Source organism: Vidua macroura, chromosome 3, assembly GCF_024509145.1.
Source record: "Vidua macroura isolate BioBank_ID:100142 chromosome 3, ASM2450914v1, whole genome shotgun sequence".
NCBI lineage: Eukaryota > Metazoa > Chordata > Aves > Passeriformes > Viduidae > Vidua > Vidua macroura.
This window is the reverse complement of record NC_071573.1, coordinates 18,353,986-18,373,713: the sequence shown is the minus strand read 5'-3', so window position 1 is coordinate 18,373,713 and position 19,728 is coordinate 18,353,986. Positions and strand designations below refer to the sequence as shown.

The following is a 19,728-nucleotide window of genomic DNA, read 5'->3' as shown; positions in this document are numbered from 1 at the left end:
GTTTATTGAAGTTGGTAGTGCCCTGGATGTTGGGGGCATTCCTGAAATCAGTGTCCTGTTCCCAGCATTGCTACTTCTGTAGCATGCTGGAAACAGAACTGAAAACTCTGGAATGCAGCTGAGGAGGCTGAGCTGTTATGGGGTGAACGTGAAGGTGACTCAACATTGCCCTGGTTGGTAATAGTGCCCATAATGTGAAGATGACTCAACATTTCTCTGGCTGTTACCTATCCTTCTTGAGTCCTGGAGATGCTGCTAGTGGTTTTTCACCTTGGGCTTCAAGTTTTGAGGGTTTCTCCTAATGTTTGTTTTTTGTACCTAGTGTTTATTCTTGGGCTGCTGTGATCAAAAGGGAGGGAAAAAAATAAACTTACACTGTAAGGCCCAAATGGGAGAAATCCAAGTTTTAACATCTGGGCAACTTGTTTTGCTCTCTTGGAGAAAGTTACTATTACATTGTCCTTGACTATCCACTATTCCAATTTTCTTCAGCCCAACTAACACCAAATCCCTCTCCTTGCTCATATTATTTGAGAAGGCAAGGGATTGATGCTAAAAAGTTGTAAAGTATGATAAAGCAGCTGAATCTGTCCCTGAACCTGTCAGGAGCTGTTCTACATTTCTTCTAGCTGTTCTCCTTCCTTCTGAGCTGAGGGGCACTGTGGTTGTCTGTCAGTGGAACAACCTCTGAGCTTCAAAATCCCAGCATGTGCCTGGAGTCTGGGCAGACCTTTTTGCTGACAGCAACTTCTGCCTGACTGCTTCCTTTTAGTCCTGCTGTCCAGCCCAACTGTGATGTCACTCTCACAAAATGTACCACAGACTTGGGTGTCCTTAGCTTTTGTCAGGTTCATGATCCACTGTCATACTGTATGGCTGGGAGTAGCTCCCATCTGTTCCTTCCTTGCTCTACACTTTATTGGAGTAGTGTAGTGTGGGTACTATCCTGTCTAGGCTGTGGAAATGGATTGCTTCAAGAGCAGCCACTGTGGATAGGATGAGTGTTTTTTCATTGGCATCGCATCACTTTGTTTAGAGAAGTTCTGGCACCCACCCTAGATCTGCTTGGCTTCTCTGCCTGTTTCTTCTCCTGTGTGTAGTGGAGGTGTATGATAACTCTCCATTGCAAAGGATACTTGGTTTTCTCAAGGTTTAGTGTGACACCTTGCCAGGGCCTGTGTCTCTAGGAACACGACTGTGCCATGAATCTCTTCATGCCCTAAGGGTGCTCCTGCAGTGCAGGCTGGATCTAGAGTGATGTAGCATCCCATGGTCCCTCATGCAGCTCTGACCTGTAGAACTGTGGGGCTAATGGAGTGGCCAAGGGCTTTCTCATACTAACATCTACTCTGCAGATGGACTTGGTACTGCACCTCTGTTCTGCTCACTTGGTTTTTGGGAAGGAGAGACAATTTTCTGCTAGTATTTGCAGTAGGTGCAAGGGAACACATGGGAAAAGCCACAGTTTTTGTTGAATGCTCACCCAGGCAAACTTCAGCTGAATAAACTAGAATTTGAAAACAAACCCCTTCTTTTCCTGCATCCCATTTTGTAGTTAGAGGTAAGTAATCACTCTCATGTGTACCTTGGTGTCCTTGACAGCTGCTGCTAGTCTTCAGTCATACTTTTAGTGTTTGTCAGTGGAGTTGTGCAGAGAGCATCGTTGCTGCCAAGAGGATATTAAACTGGAAACATTAACCCATGTAGCATAATATTCCTCTGCCCCAAGTGCGCATCAGTGAGGCTTAAAAGTATTGGTTTAGATACTGGCAGAGAGGCAGCTGCTTTTCTGAGTATTTCCATGTGGGAGATAGAGGAGGTAAGGAAAAGAAAAGAATGAATGTTTACAAGCTTTTATTGTGCATGAAACATCCCATGTGATCATCTCCATGAACAGCCTTGGGCCAAATTTATCATTGGAGCAGCTCACTGACATCAGTGGCATTACTCGTACATCAAGGACATACACATTCTAGGTCTTATTTTAGCTTTTCTCAAGAGGGCTAGACCTAGAGCTGACTTCTACAAAAGAGGGCTGAAGAATTCAAAGGAGGAAAGTTTTAGCAACCAAAAAGAAGGCATTGTTTTCTGTGTGGGGAGTAGCTGGGAGCCATGAGACTAGAATGGTGAGCTGCTTCTTCAGTTAGTAAGGGAAGTGTTTTACGTGCTGAGAAACAGTCTCAGAAGGATGGTAGCTACAGAGTCACTCATGTGAAGTTTGAACAAATAAAGTAAGATTAAAGACAAGGAAGGAGGAAAAGAGGAGAGGTTGTGTTTAAGATCCTGGTCCAAAATAATTTTATGTTCAGTCATCCTCTGGCCACATGAAGACAGCACTGTATGGAGAGGAGACTTTTTTTTCCATCTACATATGTTTTTCTTCAGTCATGGGTGTTTTTTGGTTGATGGAGTTTTTTTTTTTTTCTGGGATATATTTTGTGTTGTGTCATTATTCCATTAATGGCTCTACTCATCTCTGAGCTATGGTCAAGCGGACAAATTTCAGGTTGCATAACAATTGCTGTCTGGTAAGCATACAGCTCATTAAAAGATGCAAACCCACAAGTTGACACTTGTGATTCAACAGAGAGCATACAATGTTTGGATGACATGTTAGCAGAAACTCAACCCTGCTTCCCTCTTTCTTTCTGGAAGTCAGATCTACAGACTTACAAATCTGTAAAATAAAATATTGTGAAAGTTAGGTGGCATGGGAGGGCAGGAGGTGATGAAGACATTAAGCATGTGCAGAGGATCATGATGGCAGAACAAGAGGATCCTGGGTACTAGTACCTTGGTTTCCTTGCAGCTGAAGATGAGGTCATAGTGCTCCTGAAAATACAGAATTGCTTCAACTTGAGCTCAAAATGTGTCTTATAGAGATACTTAAAGACACAGGGACTGATTTCCATTTTAGAGGGCCAATTCTTGTCAAAAAGGATCTTTACATTTAACCTCAAAGTGATTTTGTGAGGAGAAAGATCCACTGCCTCTGAGGTGTCCCCCATGCTACTACCTTGATATTCAAACATTGATACCTGCTGCAGCTTCTGAGAAAATCATCCCTTTTTAGCAGGTGGACAACTGTGGGGGTCAGTATGCTCTGTGTGGATGGAGAAAATCCTCTTCCTGCAGGGCTATTGCTTCTGTCCTTGCAAGCATAGCCACTGATAACCATTGATTCAGTCAAAGTGGCTGCGTGTCTGGTGCAGGTACAATAAGGGAATTGAAAGGAGCAGCTTCTGTAAAGAAAGAGAACAAAAGAATCTTGTCACATTGTGACACGAAATAACTCACAGAAGCAAGTTAGATGTAAAAGGAAAGACAAAGAACTCAAAAAAGTAAACTTTATTTTCTGGCTCCACTATATATACAATACCAAGAATGACAGTGGATTGGGAGGGTGAAACTGCCACCTCTCTAACCACACTGGTCAAGCCAACAGTCCATCAATTCTCTCCACCCACAAAGAAGAATGCAAAACAATCATTATTTATATGAACATGCATGAGAAAATTCAGTTGAAATATGTAAATATCAGAAGGCATAGGAACTTTTAGAACAACTTTAAAACTCTCAAAAGAATAGGGCGACAGAATCTGATCTGTTTAGGGAGGGGTAATGGTGTTGCAGTGACTAGAAGTTGCCAAAGGATAGTTGATAAAGACTTTGAAGAAAATACACGGAGGATATTTAATAGGAAGAGAGAGAAATTATGCATACCTATTACAGTGTTTTGCATCTCATATTACTGTGATTCCTCACGAGATTTGCTCTGTCTAGATGACTTTCTAACTCAGCTCCTTGATCTTGTCCTGATTTTTTACTTTCATTCCTTGTCTTGAAGGTTTGTCATGTCATTTGTATGAACATCTCACAGCCCTGGGCTTAGCCCCATGATTTCAGGAGAGATTTAGGAACTAGAAGATGGAGAAATCATGATGGAACAGAGCTTCCTGGGATCCTTTTGACCTCTCACTGAAGTAGAAAGTAGTGATTTTCTGTAGGGGGATTCACTGAGGAATATGAGGCAGCCCACTGCTCTGAGATACATGTGGCCGGCAGGTGGGTTTTTTTGAGGACTGCATGAGGCTCTGCAAACCAGAGACTTTCTATTATCTGGAGGTTTGTGTGGTGAGCGGGAGAATTCTGGTTTCTCCTCTGTGTTCCCTTTAGATATTGGTTGTACTACCTGCCCTCAGGTAGTAAAACTGCTCTTAAATCAGCAGTTGTCATCAGCCAGATGTGTGGGACCTTCCCCTCTCCTCAGTGGTACCTGGAGCATCATCTGATCTGCAGGTTGTACACGCAGACCAAGCTTTGCTAACAACGGCTGCGACCTTCCTTACCTCCCTTCCAGATCTAGATGAACCTGTTCTCACCGTTCACCAGACCATCAGTGATGTACGTGGCAGCTTCTACCAGGAGAAGACTGTCTTCCTCCGCTGCACGGTCAACTCCAACCCCCCAGCTCGCTTCATCTGGAAACGGGGAGCTGAAACACTTTCTCACAGTCAGGACAATGGTGTGGACATCTATGAACCCCTTTACACACAGGTGAAAATAAGCAAAGCTCTGCCAACTTGTGTTGAGTGTCTTGCTGATGCAGGGCACTGTAGTGGGTGGTGTTTCCTTGCCTGCATGGATTAGGATGCTGGGGAGAAGGTGCAGGCCACTGCAAGGAGTGCTGCCTCCAGGAGGGCTGGTAGACCTTCCTTCTGCATGCACGTTCCCAGGGTACAAGAGGAGCAGAGCAGTAGGAGGGAGTGTGGCCTAGGAGGACCTTTCCCTTTTTATCACTGTCCCTGAGAGCAGTGACACAGCTCCCCTACTGAGGTTATGCATCTGTTGGATGGCTGAGACTAAAATTTGAAAAATCCCAAGACTGGATTTCCTCTATCTCCCATTCCTAATTTTTTTTTTTTTTTTTTTTTTTTTTTTCTTAATTGAGTGCCTAGGCTCCATATATCAGGGAAGGGCTTCCTGTTTAGCAGTGTGAGCAAATGGCAGGCATTGCTGTGGGATCCATGAGTTTTTCTAATGGCCACAAGTAATGGGGAGCCCAATGCCTGGGCATTTCCTGACTTGTCCTGGGACAAGATGTCTTTTCTCCTTCTCCTGCTTGCCTGTGTTGGACTTGCCCTGCACAACCAGGTTTCCCCTGTAAACACCACTTCACAGTAATTAATCAATGCAATGGGAGATGGAAGGGAACTTTTTTTTTTGCCAGTGCGCTCTGGGCATGTTACCCTAAGCTGAGGTTGGAGAGCTGAATGTCCTTTAGATTCTAATCAGCCTCAGTACTTCCAGCAAGGCTGCTAGGGAGCACATGGCAGGGATGGGTGGGAAGGGAAGGCTGAAAGGGCAGCTCTCCAGGGCTCCTGTTTCATCCCAAGCACCTTCCTGCATTCCCAAAGCTGGGCCCAGAGCACATTCTGGCTGAGTTTGATTTCTGAGCAATGCCCCAGGCAACCTTTAAGTTAATGTAGTCATGTTCATATTTTATTGAAACACACCATCTCCGTAGGTCATGGAAATGGGCATCCAAATGGAAATATTCAGGGGGATGAGGAGGGAGGAGAAAGCTGCAGGTTAGTGGCAGATTTGCAGAAACACTGTAGGTCAGCACTGCTGTTTGGCCCTGAAGACAGCTTTGTCTGCGTGCTGTGTGGCTCCCAACTAGGACATCCCTGGCCTTGGAGGAAGCCACCATGAGCTCTTCCAGTTTTCACTAGGCTCAGTGTAATTAACAGGAGACATTGCCTAATGAGAGTATGTCTTAGGACTTGGGATATTTTCTCTAGCTAAATAAAGCATCTGGCAAAAATTCACCATGTTGCAGCATTAATGTTTAAATGACCCAGCGTGCTACAGCTCCTGTCAGGCAATGCTCCTGACATGATGGGTCATTCCCAGCTCTGAAAGAGGGTGTTGGGACTGCTGTGCTCAGACAGGCATGCCCTTGCAGTCCTCTCCTTAACACCAGATAAGTCTGTAAGTTTGGGTTGGTAAGAGTTGAAGTTATCAAAAACACACATCTGCAGCACTGTTAGAAGGGGAAAATCTGGCTGGAATGTTTAACAAAGTACCCTTCACTGGAGTTTGCAGTGTTGTCTTAGAGACAAACCTCTGTCAGTGTCAGGTTTGAATAGGCTTTTACATTAAAGATGAGGTGAAGATTTCACTGTTGAAGCTTTTTAAAACTTACTTACACTGAGGGTTTATACCCATATACCTAAATTCACTAATCAATGAACAGGAGCCCTGTGAGTATGTAGATGACATGCATATTGTAAATGCCATAATTTGTGTGGCATAGCAACAATTCTCAGGGGACAGGACTCTCTTGGGTTATCAGTGCCCTAGGTTTTATTATTCTAATGTACTCACTCCACATCCTTGTTCTCTGCATATTAGCATTCCTGAGCTCATTGTCCAGTCCCTTGAGGTTGTCCTCAGGAGGATTTGTCATGCTGACACCTCCTCACACTTGCAGGCAGTTATGGAATGGTTTCTCCAAAAGAGATTTAGACAAACTCAAGGAGAACAGCAGTAACAAACTGTCAGCAGAAGACATACGAGTTGCAGGGTGTGCAAACCGTTGGATGATTCTCAGAGCTTTCTGCATTCCATAAATAAAAGTCTACAGAACACGTCTGTCGTTAATGTAACAACTTGATTCTGTTTCTAAAACAAGCCAGTAACTAATGGAGTGCAGGCAGTGATTTTATTTGTTACCTTAGAATGAGAAAAGGCTATCAAAGTCTCTGCAGTCACTCTGGATTTACATCAGCATAAATAAGATTAGAATCTGGAGAAGGGGGATCAGAAAGTTTTGGAAGTTCTCTGAGTATTTCTCTGAATTTTTTTCCCTCCTGTACTGCAGATTTCTAGAGCATAACTGTTGAACTTGTCATATTTAGGCCAGTATTAGTGCCTCAATCTGCTCTGATTTACTTTAGTTTGGCAGTGTTGCATCCCAGTGACTTCCTTTGGGTTCCTACTGACATCTTGGAGCTAGATCTCAGGGTCTGTTCTGAGATGCTTAAGGTTTGTCATGTTCTACAAGATGTTTCTGGCACCAGATGATGAGAAATCATGCCCAGACCTGTTTGGCAGTGCTTTCAGGTCATGTCAGTCACTTGCTGGGTGTTTTGTGAAACCCTGGAGGTGAAATGACCACTGCAAACATTTTGTGTCTCCTTTACATAGAGCTGTGGGGGGCTTGAAATCTGCATAGTTCCCTAAGGTTTTCGTGGGAGCTGCTGGTAATCTGTAAACTTTGGGCTTGGAATGATGATCTGTGCTTTGGACACCTGTGTCTTTTCTTGCCCCTATTTTTCCCAAATCCCAGGGTGAAACCAAAGTCCTGAAGCTGAAGAACCTTCGACCTCAGGATTATGCCAGCTACACATGCCAGGTGTCTGTCCGCAATGTCTGCAGTATCCCTGACAAATCCATTACCTTCCAGCTCACAAACACCACAGGTAAGAGGGGACAGGAAGGGTCCCTGCAGCCCTCTGATCCTTCACCTCCTCAACAGCCATTACTCCTCCAGGAGGATAACACAGCACTCTGTCCAGGGCCTGCAGCACCTAGACCTCATTTACATGGCTGCTGGGATTACAGATCCTTCACAGAGAAGTCTTGTGGCCAGGGCTGCTCTAGTTTCTTGTAGCACTGCATGTGGCCAGGCCTGCCATGAGATCATTAAAACAGACTAGGTGTAGGCGTTGAGGCACTATGTAGCTTTTAATTCATACACTGTTTTATTTATTTATAATTCTAAGTGACTTTAAAAATAGATTTGATACAGTCTAGAGTGCTGCAGGAGTTCTTACAAATAATTCATCCATGTGTGACTCCAGCCTGGTTTGCCAGGCTGTGCTCTAGGCACCTCCCAGGTAACGAGCTCCGCTGGTGGCAGTGTTTGTGGAAAGCATACACCTCCAGTGCCTTCCCAATAAATAAATTTTACACTCATATTTATCCTGGCAGTGTTTGAGGGCACCTCCAGTTGTGAGCAGATTCACTTTGGTGCCTCTTGCTTGACGTGCAATAAGTGAACGATAACTGAGTATCATGTATCAAATACTGGCAAGGACTTGATTGCAACCTGTCCATTAAAAAAACCCAAACCAAAACCACACACACAGTAAAAAATCCCCACCTGTAAAGCCCCCATGTGTGTTGAATATTTGCAAATAATAAGTAAATGTCAGGAAATTGCTTCCAGCCCTGGGGTATTCCATGATCAGAGAGAAAGGCATTGTAGCTGTTTGAATTATTCACCTCTCTAATGTAACACAAAGCAGTTTGCATCCCTTGTGTCATCTTTGTACAGTGGAAACAGAACTTTTTTTGATGTTTTTAACTGTTGACAGAATACTGTTGATACTGTTTAAATTATGTTTATTGATCTGAGTTGAGTTCCAATGTGCTGAACAATAGTTGCCTCATTTTATGTAGGAAGAAGAAAAATAATGAGCTTAAGAAAGTGAATTATAGCTAATGTCAGAAAAAAAGTAGTAAGATTTCTAAACATGTCTTGAACAACTCACCCTATTAGCTGAATTTCTCTCAGTATGAGAGTGTAGCAAATGTTGAAATATTCCCTTTAAAAACCTATCTTCTGTTCATGATGAAGAAAGGCTCATCATGAACCTTTCATCAAGAAAGGTTCATCACAGCTCTTCTTCCCTATGTACCTTTACCTTTGAAGAGTTAGAAAATAAATTTTCTCTTTATGTCCACTCCCCCTGCCAGCCGAAGCACAGGGAAATTACTCCTCATTTCAATCCAGTCCCTGTACTAAGTGAATGGGGAAAATATATTCTCAGGTTGTACTTGATGACAAGTCAGCGATATGGCTCAATTTACACCAGCTTCTTAAGCACATCTATCTAGGGGTTTTTTCTCCTGTTTTTAATTATAAATGAATATTTATACATAGTTGCAGTGCAGCCTGGCACTACAAGCTCAAAGGGGCCATGGAAAATGTGTTCTTAGCAAATTGTATTAAAAGTTGGCAATGAAAATGAAGCTGGCATTGCAGTGTGAACAGGGTTTGTGTTAAATAGCATGGCTATATTTAATGTGAAATATTATATGGCTTACTTGCCCTGTAGGTAGTATTGTGCATAGGTGAGGAAATATTTAAATGAAATTCTTTAATTCTCTCCTATTTTGCCTAGGTCTTTTCTGTTCCCCTTGCTCTTGTGCTTTCACAGTTTCTCTAGACCTGGCTGTGCCCAGAATCCTGAGCAGCGTCACTCATGATGCCTTTGCCTTTATAACTGAGAAGGGCCCAAAGGGTGCTGAAATGCTTGGAAATTTCTCTCTCTTAAATATTTATAGTCCAGGCACTACAGACCTTGTAGTGAATTGGTAGGTCAGGTCAGGCCAGGAGAATCTCCTCAGCTCATTTGCCTTTCCTCAGCTGGCTCCTCAGTGTCCTTTGGGCAGATCATAGTCTCTGGTTAGGAGATGGACTTCTCACAAGCTCTGTTTAGCAACTTGGGCCTTGCAGCAGGGAATGGGTTCTTTGTCTGCAGCCTTAGTGAGAAGGAGATGTCCCTGCTCCCTCTCTGTTTGGCTGCTGTTGCCTGACTCCAGAGCAGCAGGTTGGGTCCACATAGCCACAGGACCAGCTCAGCACCAGGCTGCCATCTCCTGCTCCAGCAGGGTCAGCCTGACTTTTTCCCCTTCCTCAATTTCTGCAAAATTAAGCAGCCCAGCTGGTTAATTCTCCTGCAGTTTTACTGCAGCAAATTGGACTTCAAAGGGAATTGAAAGTGATTCTTTGTTTTTAATGGTCCCCTTGCTGCTCGGCAGACTCCACCAGCAGGTTTTCTGAGCCAAGAACAAAAGGAATTGCCACAGGTTACAAATAAATGAGAATCATCTCCTGCATAACAATGTCTGCAGTCTGTTAACCTCTGTCTGCTGGTGGGAGTGAGAATGGGGTGTGGTAGCCCACGCAGGCTGCCACAGCCAAGGCTCCATTCTGGGGCATGTCATGGGAGCTTGCTGCCTGTAGCTGTGGCAGGTGGCAGATTTGCAGTTTCCCTGCCTCATTCATGCATGCACACACAGCCTGCCCTCACGCAGTGCTTGCAAGGCATGTCACCTTTTTCACATGTTGCCTTGCCCAGAGCTGGGCAAGATGAGTGTGGGTCATATACTTGCATATCCAACCCTAAATCTGCAAGAGCCCTAAATCTTAACCAGAGCGTGCAGGACCTCTGGTTTGTGCTCCCCAACTCTGACACCTTCTCTCTGGACATGGGCTGGTCTCAGGCTTTCTCTGTCTCTGACAGGGATGGATGGAGATTCCCAGGCAAGATGCTGCATCTGCCAGTTTGTGTACTGTAAACCTGAGACCAGTTCAATGTCCGAGGGCAGAAACAGCTATTTGGGGTCAGCTACACTGAGTTAGTGACAGGAATGTGTCCTGCCCAACCATGGTGAGTTGAGCTATTGCATTTCTGGGTTCATACTATCTCATGAAACCATCTGGAGCTTGGTGAGGATGTGCAAATCCTTCCTTTGCTATTTAATAAGCATTAACCCTTGCACATTATTTACAAGACTCCTGCAAAGAGACCTGACAAAGTCTCTTTGAGTGCAGGCTGTGGCCTCCCGAAATTCAAAGGCTCCAACCACTAGCCTCAAAATGGCCAGTGCAGGTAGCAGAAGAGCCACCTTCTTCCTTAGGCATAGCTGGCCACCTCTGACACAAATAGCATGTGCAGTGGCCAGAGAGGACATTATATTCAGTACACCAAAGCAATATCCCAGCATGGCAGTAGTTCTGCTACTAAATCATGGCACCGGTGCTGAGGAGAGGAGAGTCCTCCTTGCCTTGTTTGTATAGGCTGTAATTCAGAGATCCAACACAAATCCAGCACAGCTCATTAACACAGTGTCCAGGGAGAGAAGAGGCAGAAATAATGATGCTGTTAAATCAGGCTTCATGAATATGGAACAATGTCTTATTTTGCATTATTATAGCTGTTACTTAAAACGTACTGCCTGCTTTTTTTGCTGGGGACTGCTACTTTCTCAGCTCTGACTGGATGGAGCCAGTAGTGCTCATAGAGACTTTGAAAGATGTTTCATGGAATGAAATGGAGAATACAAGATACAAGGGGAAGGATTTTGGATCAGTTCCTGGAGGGGGCTGTAGTGAGAAGGTTACAAAAATATAATAAAACCAAAAAACAGGTACCAGGGCATTCAAAGTAGAGGTTGTCTAGACACTTTGAATCAGTCTCAGCTCAACTGAATGTGAAGGAGAGTTGCTCTGATTGTGATAGCACCCAGGTGTACTGAAAAGCATATTAAACACCTGAGGAGGTGAAGGAGATTAAGAGCAGGTTCAGACCTGCTGTTAATGGTCTGTTAAGGTGCGGACAGGTCCTGGTCCTCCATATCTGTCTCTGAGTTGCAAGGACTATCTGCTTGGCAAAGCCTTTGCCTCTCAAAGATGCCTAGTTGGGTGTGAGAGATAAAGAGGCGTATCATGGGATAGCTGAGGAAAGCTTTTTTTAATGATAGACCTTCCCTAAAGCTTGCTTCTTGGGATGGAAACTCTGAATGAGAGGAGTGGTTTAATGCCAGCTGTCCCTGAGCACAAGCAGTGGTAGAGTTCAAGCAGGCTCCTTTGAGGCTATCCTTTCTCCTTCACCTCTCCGGCAAGGCTACAAAGGTTTCCATTGCCCTTATGCTTGGCTGCAGTTTTCAGTGGCCTGAAACTTCAGGCCTTGGGTTTTTCACTGCCAAATGTTGCCTGTTTGCCACCCCTATATGTGCAGAGTGGATTTATTGGGCTTTTCTTCTGACCTGCATCCTAAAGCCATAGAGAACCTGCACTGGGCACTGATAAAATGTCATAGTTGCTTTGTGCCCCAGTCCTAAGCACTACTGGTAGAGTGTTTTCTGGGCAGTGTGAGGTCCTGCCTGCTTAGTTTCCTAGCCATAAAAGAGGAGCATTCTCATTCAAAGACATGATAATGATCATGCTTTAGATTCACAAACACCTCATATTTGTAATCAATTCATAGATCTTTCCAGCTGTCCCTACTCAAACCAGCCATCAACAAGAACAAATCATAAAAAGTATGAAGCTGTGCAGAGGCAAGTGGATGGGTCTTTCTCAGCCTCTGAAGTGTCCCTCTTTGTGCTTTTCCAGCCCCACCTGCTCTGAAGCTGTCTGTCAATGAGACTCTGGTGGTCAACCCTGGTGACAACATCACTATGCAGTGCTCTCTGACGGGCGGTGACCCACAGCCAGAAGTGGTTTGGTCCCACTCTCCTGGCCCAATGCCTCCCAACAGCCTTGCGCAAGGAGGCAACCTCACCATCTGGAGGATCCGCGTGGAGGACTCAGGCTATTACAACTGCACGGCCATCAACAATGTGGGGAACCCAGCAAAGAAGATTGTGAACCTGCTGGTGCGGTGTAAGTTGCTGCTTTTCTCTGAGCATGTGTTTTCAGGGAGTGGGAGAATTGCATTCCTCCTGGCTGTTCCTGTACAGCTGAGGGTGAATGTGATATTTAGTAGTAATTAATATTCTGGAGAAGTGCCTGTGCTAGTTTCTCTGCTCCCAGACCAATGGCTGTGCAAGCATTGCTCGCAGCTTCATCCTAGGCTGTAGCATTATCCTGAATTGGATGATCCCAGACTGCCAGATGTGAGACCCTTGGGACATTTTGTGGGAACATAAGCGGGAGAGGTCTTTGGGCAGATTTTGCATGGAAATGTTGCCTTCCTGAGAAGCAAAGAACAGTTTTCCTGTCCCATGCAAGATACTTTGATATCCCTAACCAATTTTGCACTTCTGTTCATCTCAGCCATGAAGAATGCCACATTCCAAATCACTCCTGATGTGATCAAAGAGAGCGAGACCATCCAGTTAGGCCAGGACTTGAAGCTCTCATGCCATGTAGATGCCGTCCCCCAGGAGAAGGTTGTCTATTCGTGGTACAAGAACGGAAAACCAGCCAGGTTCTCAGACCGGTTGCTCATCACCCGCAATGACCCTGAGCTCCCACCTGTGACCTGCAGCTTGGAAATTATTGACCTGAGATTCAGTGACTATGGCACCTACCTATGTGTGGCTACCTTCCAGGGAGCACCCATTCCTGACCTCAGTGTGGAGGTGAACATCTCCTCAGAGACAGGTGAGCCTCTCTCTGGTGGGTGGGGACCCCAGAGGAGTGTTTGGCATCACTGGCTGCCCCACAGCCCCATGCCTCTGGCTTTTTTGAAGAACTTCACATGCATTTAGTTTTGACTGTAGTGGAGAAAGGTCTTACATCCTCAGGCAAGCGCTTGACTCAGATTGGAGATGGGCAATAGTTACAACTTCTCTGTCAGATGTATTACGTACCAAGTAGATCTTCCTTTATGTTTTCTCCCTATGAAAAGTCCAAAGTGCACTCCAGCTATAGAGACAGCTTTACAGTGCAATTGTTCAAACAAACCTCCACACTGTGAAGGAAGGAAGAAGTGGTGGTATTTCAGCAAATTTCAAGTGTTCCTTTGCTTAGAAGAGAGTAAAAGAGAAAAAAAGCTGCTCTTTCATTTCTTTGGCATTGTGTGCAGGATACAATTTCTGTGAAGACTTTTAATGTTTGTTGGATTGCAAATGCAGCCTGTCTTGGGCCCTCTCTGTAGGAGTGCCAGTGTTATAAATGCCTCCCCCCTAAAATCAGGGTCAGAGCTTCACCCCATGGCCCAGTGAGGACTGGACAAATATGTCAGTGTTTGACAGTCATGCTGGGGACTAAAATATAGAGTCTCAGGGCTGTCTTTCTGTTTCTGCGGAAGCAGTGGGTCCAGCTGTGCTCTCCATTACATCCATGTCATTGTGCTGCCTTTCCAGGACCAAAAGTGCAGCACAAAGAAGCACTGCATTAGTAATCTGATGGAAGACTCCTCAGGGGAGTGAGCTGCCCACAGACTTTAACCTGCACCTTCACAGAATGTTACTTCTCAGTTCCTGGTTGTGCTGGATCCACAGACCAGGATGATCTCACTCTTGATTCTGGATGCTGCTCACTTCAGCTCCCCAGAAAAAAAGTGCTTGCAACTACTGTTGGTGCTTTGGGAAGCCCTTGTCTCCCATTAGAAATACTAGGGGCAGCCTGCTTCTGATAGGATTGCATCGAGTTCTTGTTGGCAGCCTGGAGACTGAGCCCTGACTGTGCCATGGATCCACTAAACACTGAAGAATGGTCCTTCCTTTCTGTGGACAGCCTTTCTGTGGACCTCTCCATGCCAGCCGACACCAACCCTGTTACACCAACAGGGAACAAAACTGGGGGAACTCACCAATCCTGGTGCAAAATTGGCTTTCCCAAACTTGTATGGCTGATACCACCTGGAACAATTCTTTTTGCCCAAGATCACTAGATGGCAGAGTGCAGTTGTGTTTAAGACTGCAAGGGTGGGAGGCTGTGAAGAGCTGGGAGACTTGAGATGATTCCACCAAGAGGCTTGGCAGTGTCTGACAGTGCAGGTGTTGGTCCAAGCACCAGCCAGTTGCTGTCTTAAAGGAAGTGTCTGTGGTGACAGGTCACCCTGTGCCTGTCTGGAGGAGAGCGAGTCCCATATGCCTGTGTGGATGCTGCCAATGAGGAAGGGAAGGAGGGCAGCCTGGGCCATTCTGAAGCCTCTCTTTGGCAGCCTGGGCCAGCAGGACTGCTTTGTGTCCCAGAGAATGAAAACAGCCATCCCTGCTGGAGCAGCTCTCCATGCAGCAGCCAAGGCTGTCCAACATGCAACATCCCCATAATCAGGAACAAGCCATCTCCAGCTTGTGATCCTCATACAAAACACCTTGCTCCACAGGATCAGAGCAAGAGGACAGCAGCAGTGGCCCCATGTTTCCCCACTGAGCAAAGCCTGAGCTCATCAAAGTGGCTGCCTCCACTGAGCAGCTCCAAGGTGATAGCTTTAATTAAAAAAAAAATCTTCAAATGCAATTTACAACTTTACCTGTGGAGAAAATTGCTGCTCACCAGGTGAGCGGCTGCCGGCAGCGTTAGCACTGAAAGTGCTGCCGTCTTTTCGCACCATGCAGGACAGGGTGTGATGAGATTCCCCAGCCCACAGGAGACCTGCAAATTGAAAACGTGGCCTCCGTGTTGCATAGGGAGGTCACTGCAGAGGGAGATTAGGCTGGATCCACCCTAAATTTGTTCATAAAGAGCTGCAGGCTGTAACATGTACAATTACCATAGCACACTCTCCTTTGCTGGAGCGAATTGAGCTAATGCTGGTCAGACCAGCTTGTTACAGCTTCTGTAGTGCTATATTTTGATTTAAATGGAAACGAAGTACATGGCCCTTGCAGTTATGGAAGTGTCAATCCAAGTGTTGCCACTGTCAGCAGGAAGGGCTGAAAAAGGAGCTTTCAGAAAAGATTGTGACCATATTTACCTCAGCTGAACTGTTGACTCTAAAGTCTAGCACAAATAAATTGTCAATATTAAGTGTGGTTTAGCACAAAAATCCCCTTCCTGGGTTCTTGGTGGAATTGGGGATGTGAACAGCCAACCTCTTCCCACTGACATCTCTGTACCCTGTATTCACTGGATTTCTTTTAAGCTTTGCTTATCAGCAAAGTTTTGATTGCCAGTTGATAGCTGGATATTTCTTTTGAGTGTTACTGTGCTTCCAACTCTAGTCTCAGCTCGGCAGCAATTCTGCTGGGTGAGCTCTTCCCAGCCTCGAAGGGATGCCAGGGGTGATTGTTGCTGGAACTCTCTCTCACTCAGATGAGCCAGAGGTTTATTGGTATGAGAAATTCACAGTTGTCATGGTTTGATACTGGCGCAATGCTAGTGCCCTTATGAAAATATATCTTCTCAAATAAATGCTGTGAGATGTTATCAGGAACAGAGCAGAGCAGGCTTAAGCTTAATAACAAAGAAAAAAAAACTTTATTAAACTACTACTACAGAAGACACATGCACTAAATTTAGGATGAAGACCCTCTAAAACACCTCTCTTCTTCTTAATTTCTAAAACAACCACTATGAAACGTTACCTGGGATTTTTGATCAAATTACTACCTTTCAGATAATCAATACTTAGTCTATTAAGGGAGAGAGAAGTCTTTCTTGCGCTATAGACCCCTCAGGAAACACAATTGCCACTTCTTGTGTTTCCATGTCACACATGGCAAAAATCTGCCAGTGTGACACTCTCCTTTCCATGTCACAGTGCTCTCACCACCGTGCATGGACAGACTACCCATAGGGCTCCTTTAAGGATGCTTTGCTATGGACCAAAAGAGACAACAGTTCAGCTTCTCATCTTGGGACTACAGTCCCCCCTATTTTCTCCTGGGGCCAAGGGTCTAGGAACAGAGATCATCTTCTTCCTGAAGACAGAGGGCATCACTATTCCCTCTTCAGCTTTATCTGTTCTTGCCATTCCTGTGCTGGTGGTTGCTGAAGCAGGTCTCCTTGGGTCACCACTGCATCCCCCTAAAATGCAGTCTCTATTGCAGGAGAATTTGGTTCAGTCTATGGCTAACAAGAAAAGTCCAGCCAAAAGCTACTCTATCATCTCCTCCCACTTAAATATTTCTTCTTCTAACATCTTAGGTCCCGGACTGTCTCTCTTCCACTACAAATCGAGGAGGAGTAATATTTTACAAAGCCTTCATTTCTTGGAAAGGGTTAAAAGTTCAGACTCTCTGGATGGCTGAAATCTCTGCCCAGTATTCTCGACTCCCACGCTGGGCATCATCCCCCCTCCTTTCTGCTTCTCTTCTGCCAGCAAATCTCCAGGTGCCATCAGGCTCTCTATCTCTTTCCCTCTGCGGGGCGGGGGACAAAGGCATCTCTGTTTCTCTCCACTCTTCCATCCACGGGAGCTGGCCCGGTTGTAGACCTTCAGCCCCCTCAGCCTACCTGGACAAGGCTGCATGGCTTCCCCTCCCCCACCCAGCCTATGGCTGGGCAGGGGACAGTCTGCACTCTCTGACGACCGGAACCAAAGAGACAGTTTTCCTGGGAGTTCTTGCTTTTAACCCCCTGTGTTCTCAGAGACGTGTCCATACTTTCAGTAGTCACTCCAGGTGCCAATATCCAAACCTGACCACTGATTGGTTTGACCCAACTTCCTGGAAAAAAAATTCACTTCCATGTCAAACTACAACAACAGTGTATTCATCAATAAAAACAAAAAAAATAATAAAAGTAAAATAAGCAAAAACACTTAAAAAGAGCTTACTCCCTGCTGTGGTTTAGGAACAAAAAGGGATCTTGGACCTCTGAGAAGGCTGGAGATGGGATCTACAAGCACTTATCCTTTAAGTCTTGGTTTTGATCTGACCTGGATAAGGTGTCTAGATACCTCAGCAGATATGACTTCTATTTTTGGCCAAAAGACTACAATTCCACTTGAGAAATTCACTGACCAGAAATTGAGAAATGGATCAAAGAGGCTTTTGCCTTTGTGTTCCTTGATGCTATCCCTACAGCTGGATAGCATTTTGCAAACAGAGGGATGGGAGCCTGGAGTCTGCCCCAATACAACTGGCCCTCGGCATTGATATTGGGACACACTGTTGGAAAGGCTGGAATCCTCCTTGGTACCCTGAAGCTCCAGACCCTGCAGGATAACTTGCATGGACAGTATGTTCACAGAAGGATTGCAGTGTGTCGAGCGGAAACCTTTGGAGTTCAAGGCTGTTGGTGTGATTCCATCAGAAGCATCTCAAGACTATTCCTTACTTGCTGAAAACCCAGTATAAAATTATTCCCCTCTTGTCTCTCTTTTAGTGCCACCAACAATCAGTGTCCCTAAAGGTCAGTCCACCATCACTGTGCGGGAAGGCTCCAGGGCTGAGCTGCAGTGCGAGGTTCGAGGAAAGCCGAAGCCTCCCATCATCTGGTCCCGGGTAGACAAGGAAACCCCCATGCCTTCAGGGACAATGACAATGGAGACATATGATGGGAAGCTGCACCTGGAGAGTGTGAGCCGAGAAATGAGCGGGACCTATAAGTGTCAGACAGCCAGGTACAATGGATTTAACATCAGACCCCGGGAAGCCCTGGTGCAGCTCAACGTGCAGTGTGAGTACAACCATACAGTGCTGGAGTGCCTGCCTGAATGCCTGTGTACACAAAAGCCTGGGGGCTAGATGGGGTTGAACTTTCTTACTGGGCTGAGCAGACACATCTCTTTTGTCTGGGGACCTTTGAACAGTTTATATTTAATTGGTCGGTCTACACAAGGCTAAGAGCAGGGTACCATATGGCAAGCATGTTGCAAGTGGAAGGGAGAGCTGTTGTGTGTATTTGTGTACAATGATTTCTATTTCCGTGTCAGGGGATGAGTGCAGCTCTACCAGGTGTGTTTATGTGCATTACATGTGTGTAAAATACCTTCAGGATATGTTAGTAAGTTTGTAAAGTCAAGTACTCAAAAGGTGGAAAATGAATGTTATTTAGATCATTTCCACACCTCAACACTTTCTTCAACTTAGTTACCCCTGGATATGCCTGAATCATTTTGCCTGAAAAGCAGTGATAGGTAACAGGGAATGTATAATCCCAAATGGTTTTCATACAACCAGGCTGTGAGTAACAGGAAGCTGATACTTTGCAGGTATGTGGGGTGATTTCGGCTCTGGGTGGTTCTCCCAGCCCCATTTGAAGGCAGTATCTGTAGACAGAGGTGAACATAGAGGGTGGGATGCTGATTTGGGTGACATCTCCATCCCTTCCCTGTAGTGGTTTCTCCCTCCAGAGAAGTGAGTGCCTGCTCAGCTCCCACAGCTGTTGAGGTGTGTTTTGACATGCAACAGTCTGTGCTCTCCCTCTTACAAGACTTCAAATCAGACTGGGGGAAGGCAGCCAGATAAAATGCCTTGGCTCTCCCTGCAGATCTTGTCCTATTAGTGCGGTGCGATTGTTGAACACCGACAGAGTACTCTGAGCAGCGCTCATCTGGCAGGTGTGCGGCAGGCAGGGAACAGGTTAATTTACACCTGGGCATGCTGCCTGTGGGCTGTGAGTGACAAGCCTCCAGACATAGCACAGCAGCACTCATTAGACATGCTGCCACTCTCCCAGGCTCGCTCCCCAGGAATAAGAGAAGTGAGACCAGAGCAGACAACCTGGCTGAAACCAACCAGACAAACTGCTCACAGATGTGAGCTGCTGGGAGCACAGCAATAACAGAGGTGTGTGAAATCCTGCAGGCACTTTGAGTATTTGAAGAGCCCCTTTTAAAATTATCTCTGTCTATTCAGGACTGTGGAGGGCTTAGATTACAGGATGAGATAGGGAAATGTGTGAAGATTTCCAAGCAGATAAGTAGTGCGGAGATGCTTCCCTTAAGCAGGGTGAAAATGTGCGTCTTGGTTTGAGCTGTTCAGGAAAGCCACCTGGTTCAGTCATATGGGACTTGGAAGGACATGGCAGGGAAGGTAACTCTTGGTCACATCAAGAGACGATGACAAATACTGCAAATTTCACTTGGGAACCAAGAACCACGAAACCTGCTGGTGTCTCCGGTTTGGTGTTGCTGTCTGAAAGCTGTGTGGCCCTCGCTTGACCCTCACTGCCCCTGCAGAGGGAGCAGCAGTGCTGAGCTTGGGATGAATGCAGTCATACTAGGTGGTCTGGAGGGGGATCACAGAACTGAATCTTGGGCTGAAGGGATAGGACATGATTCCCCACACAAGAAAGATGGTAGGTGC

At 45.6% G+C, this 19,728-nt stretch overlaps 1 protein-coding gene across 1 annotated transcript in view; it reads left to right on the top strand.

Moving 5' to 3' along the window:
• MDGA1 (MAM domain containing glycosylphosphatidylinositol anchor 1) overlaps positions 1–19,728 on the top strand; it is a 142,736-nt gene that overhangs the window by 49,637 nt on the left and 73,371 nt on the right. The window contains exons 4-8 of the mRNA XM_053974235.1: positions 4,361–4,557; positions 7,355–7,487; positions 12,194–12,463; positions 12,857–13,186; positions 17,804–18,097. Coding sequence (XP_053830210.1) covers positions 4,361–4,557; positions 7,355–7,487; positions 12,194–12,463; positions 12,857–13,186; positions 17,804–18,097 — 1,224 coding nt within the window. The remainder of the gene's footprint in view (positions 1–4,360; positions 4,558–7,354; positions 7,488–12,193; positions 12,464–12,856; positions 13,187–17,803; positions 18,098–19,728) is intronic.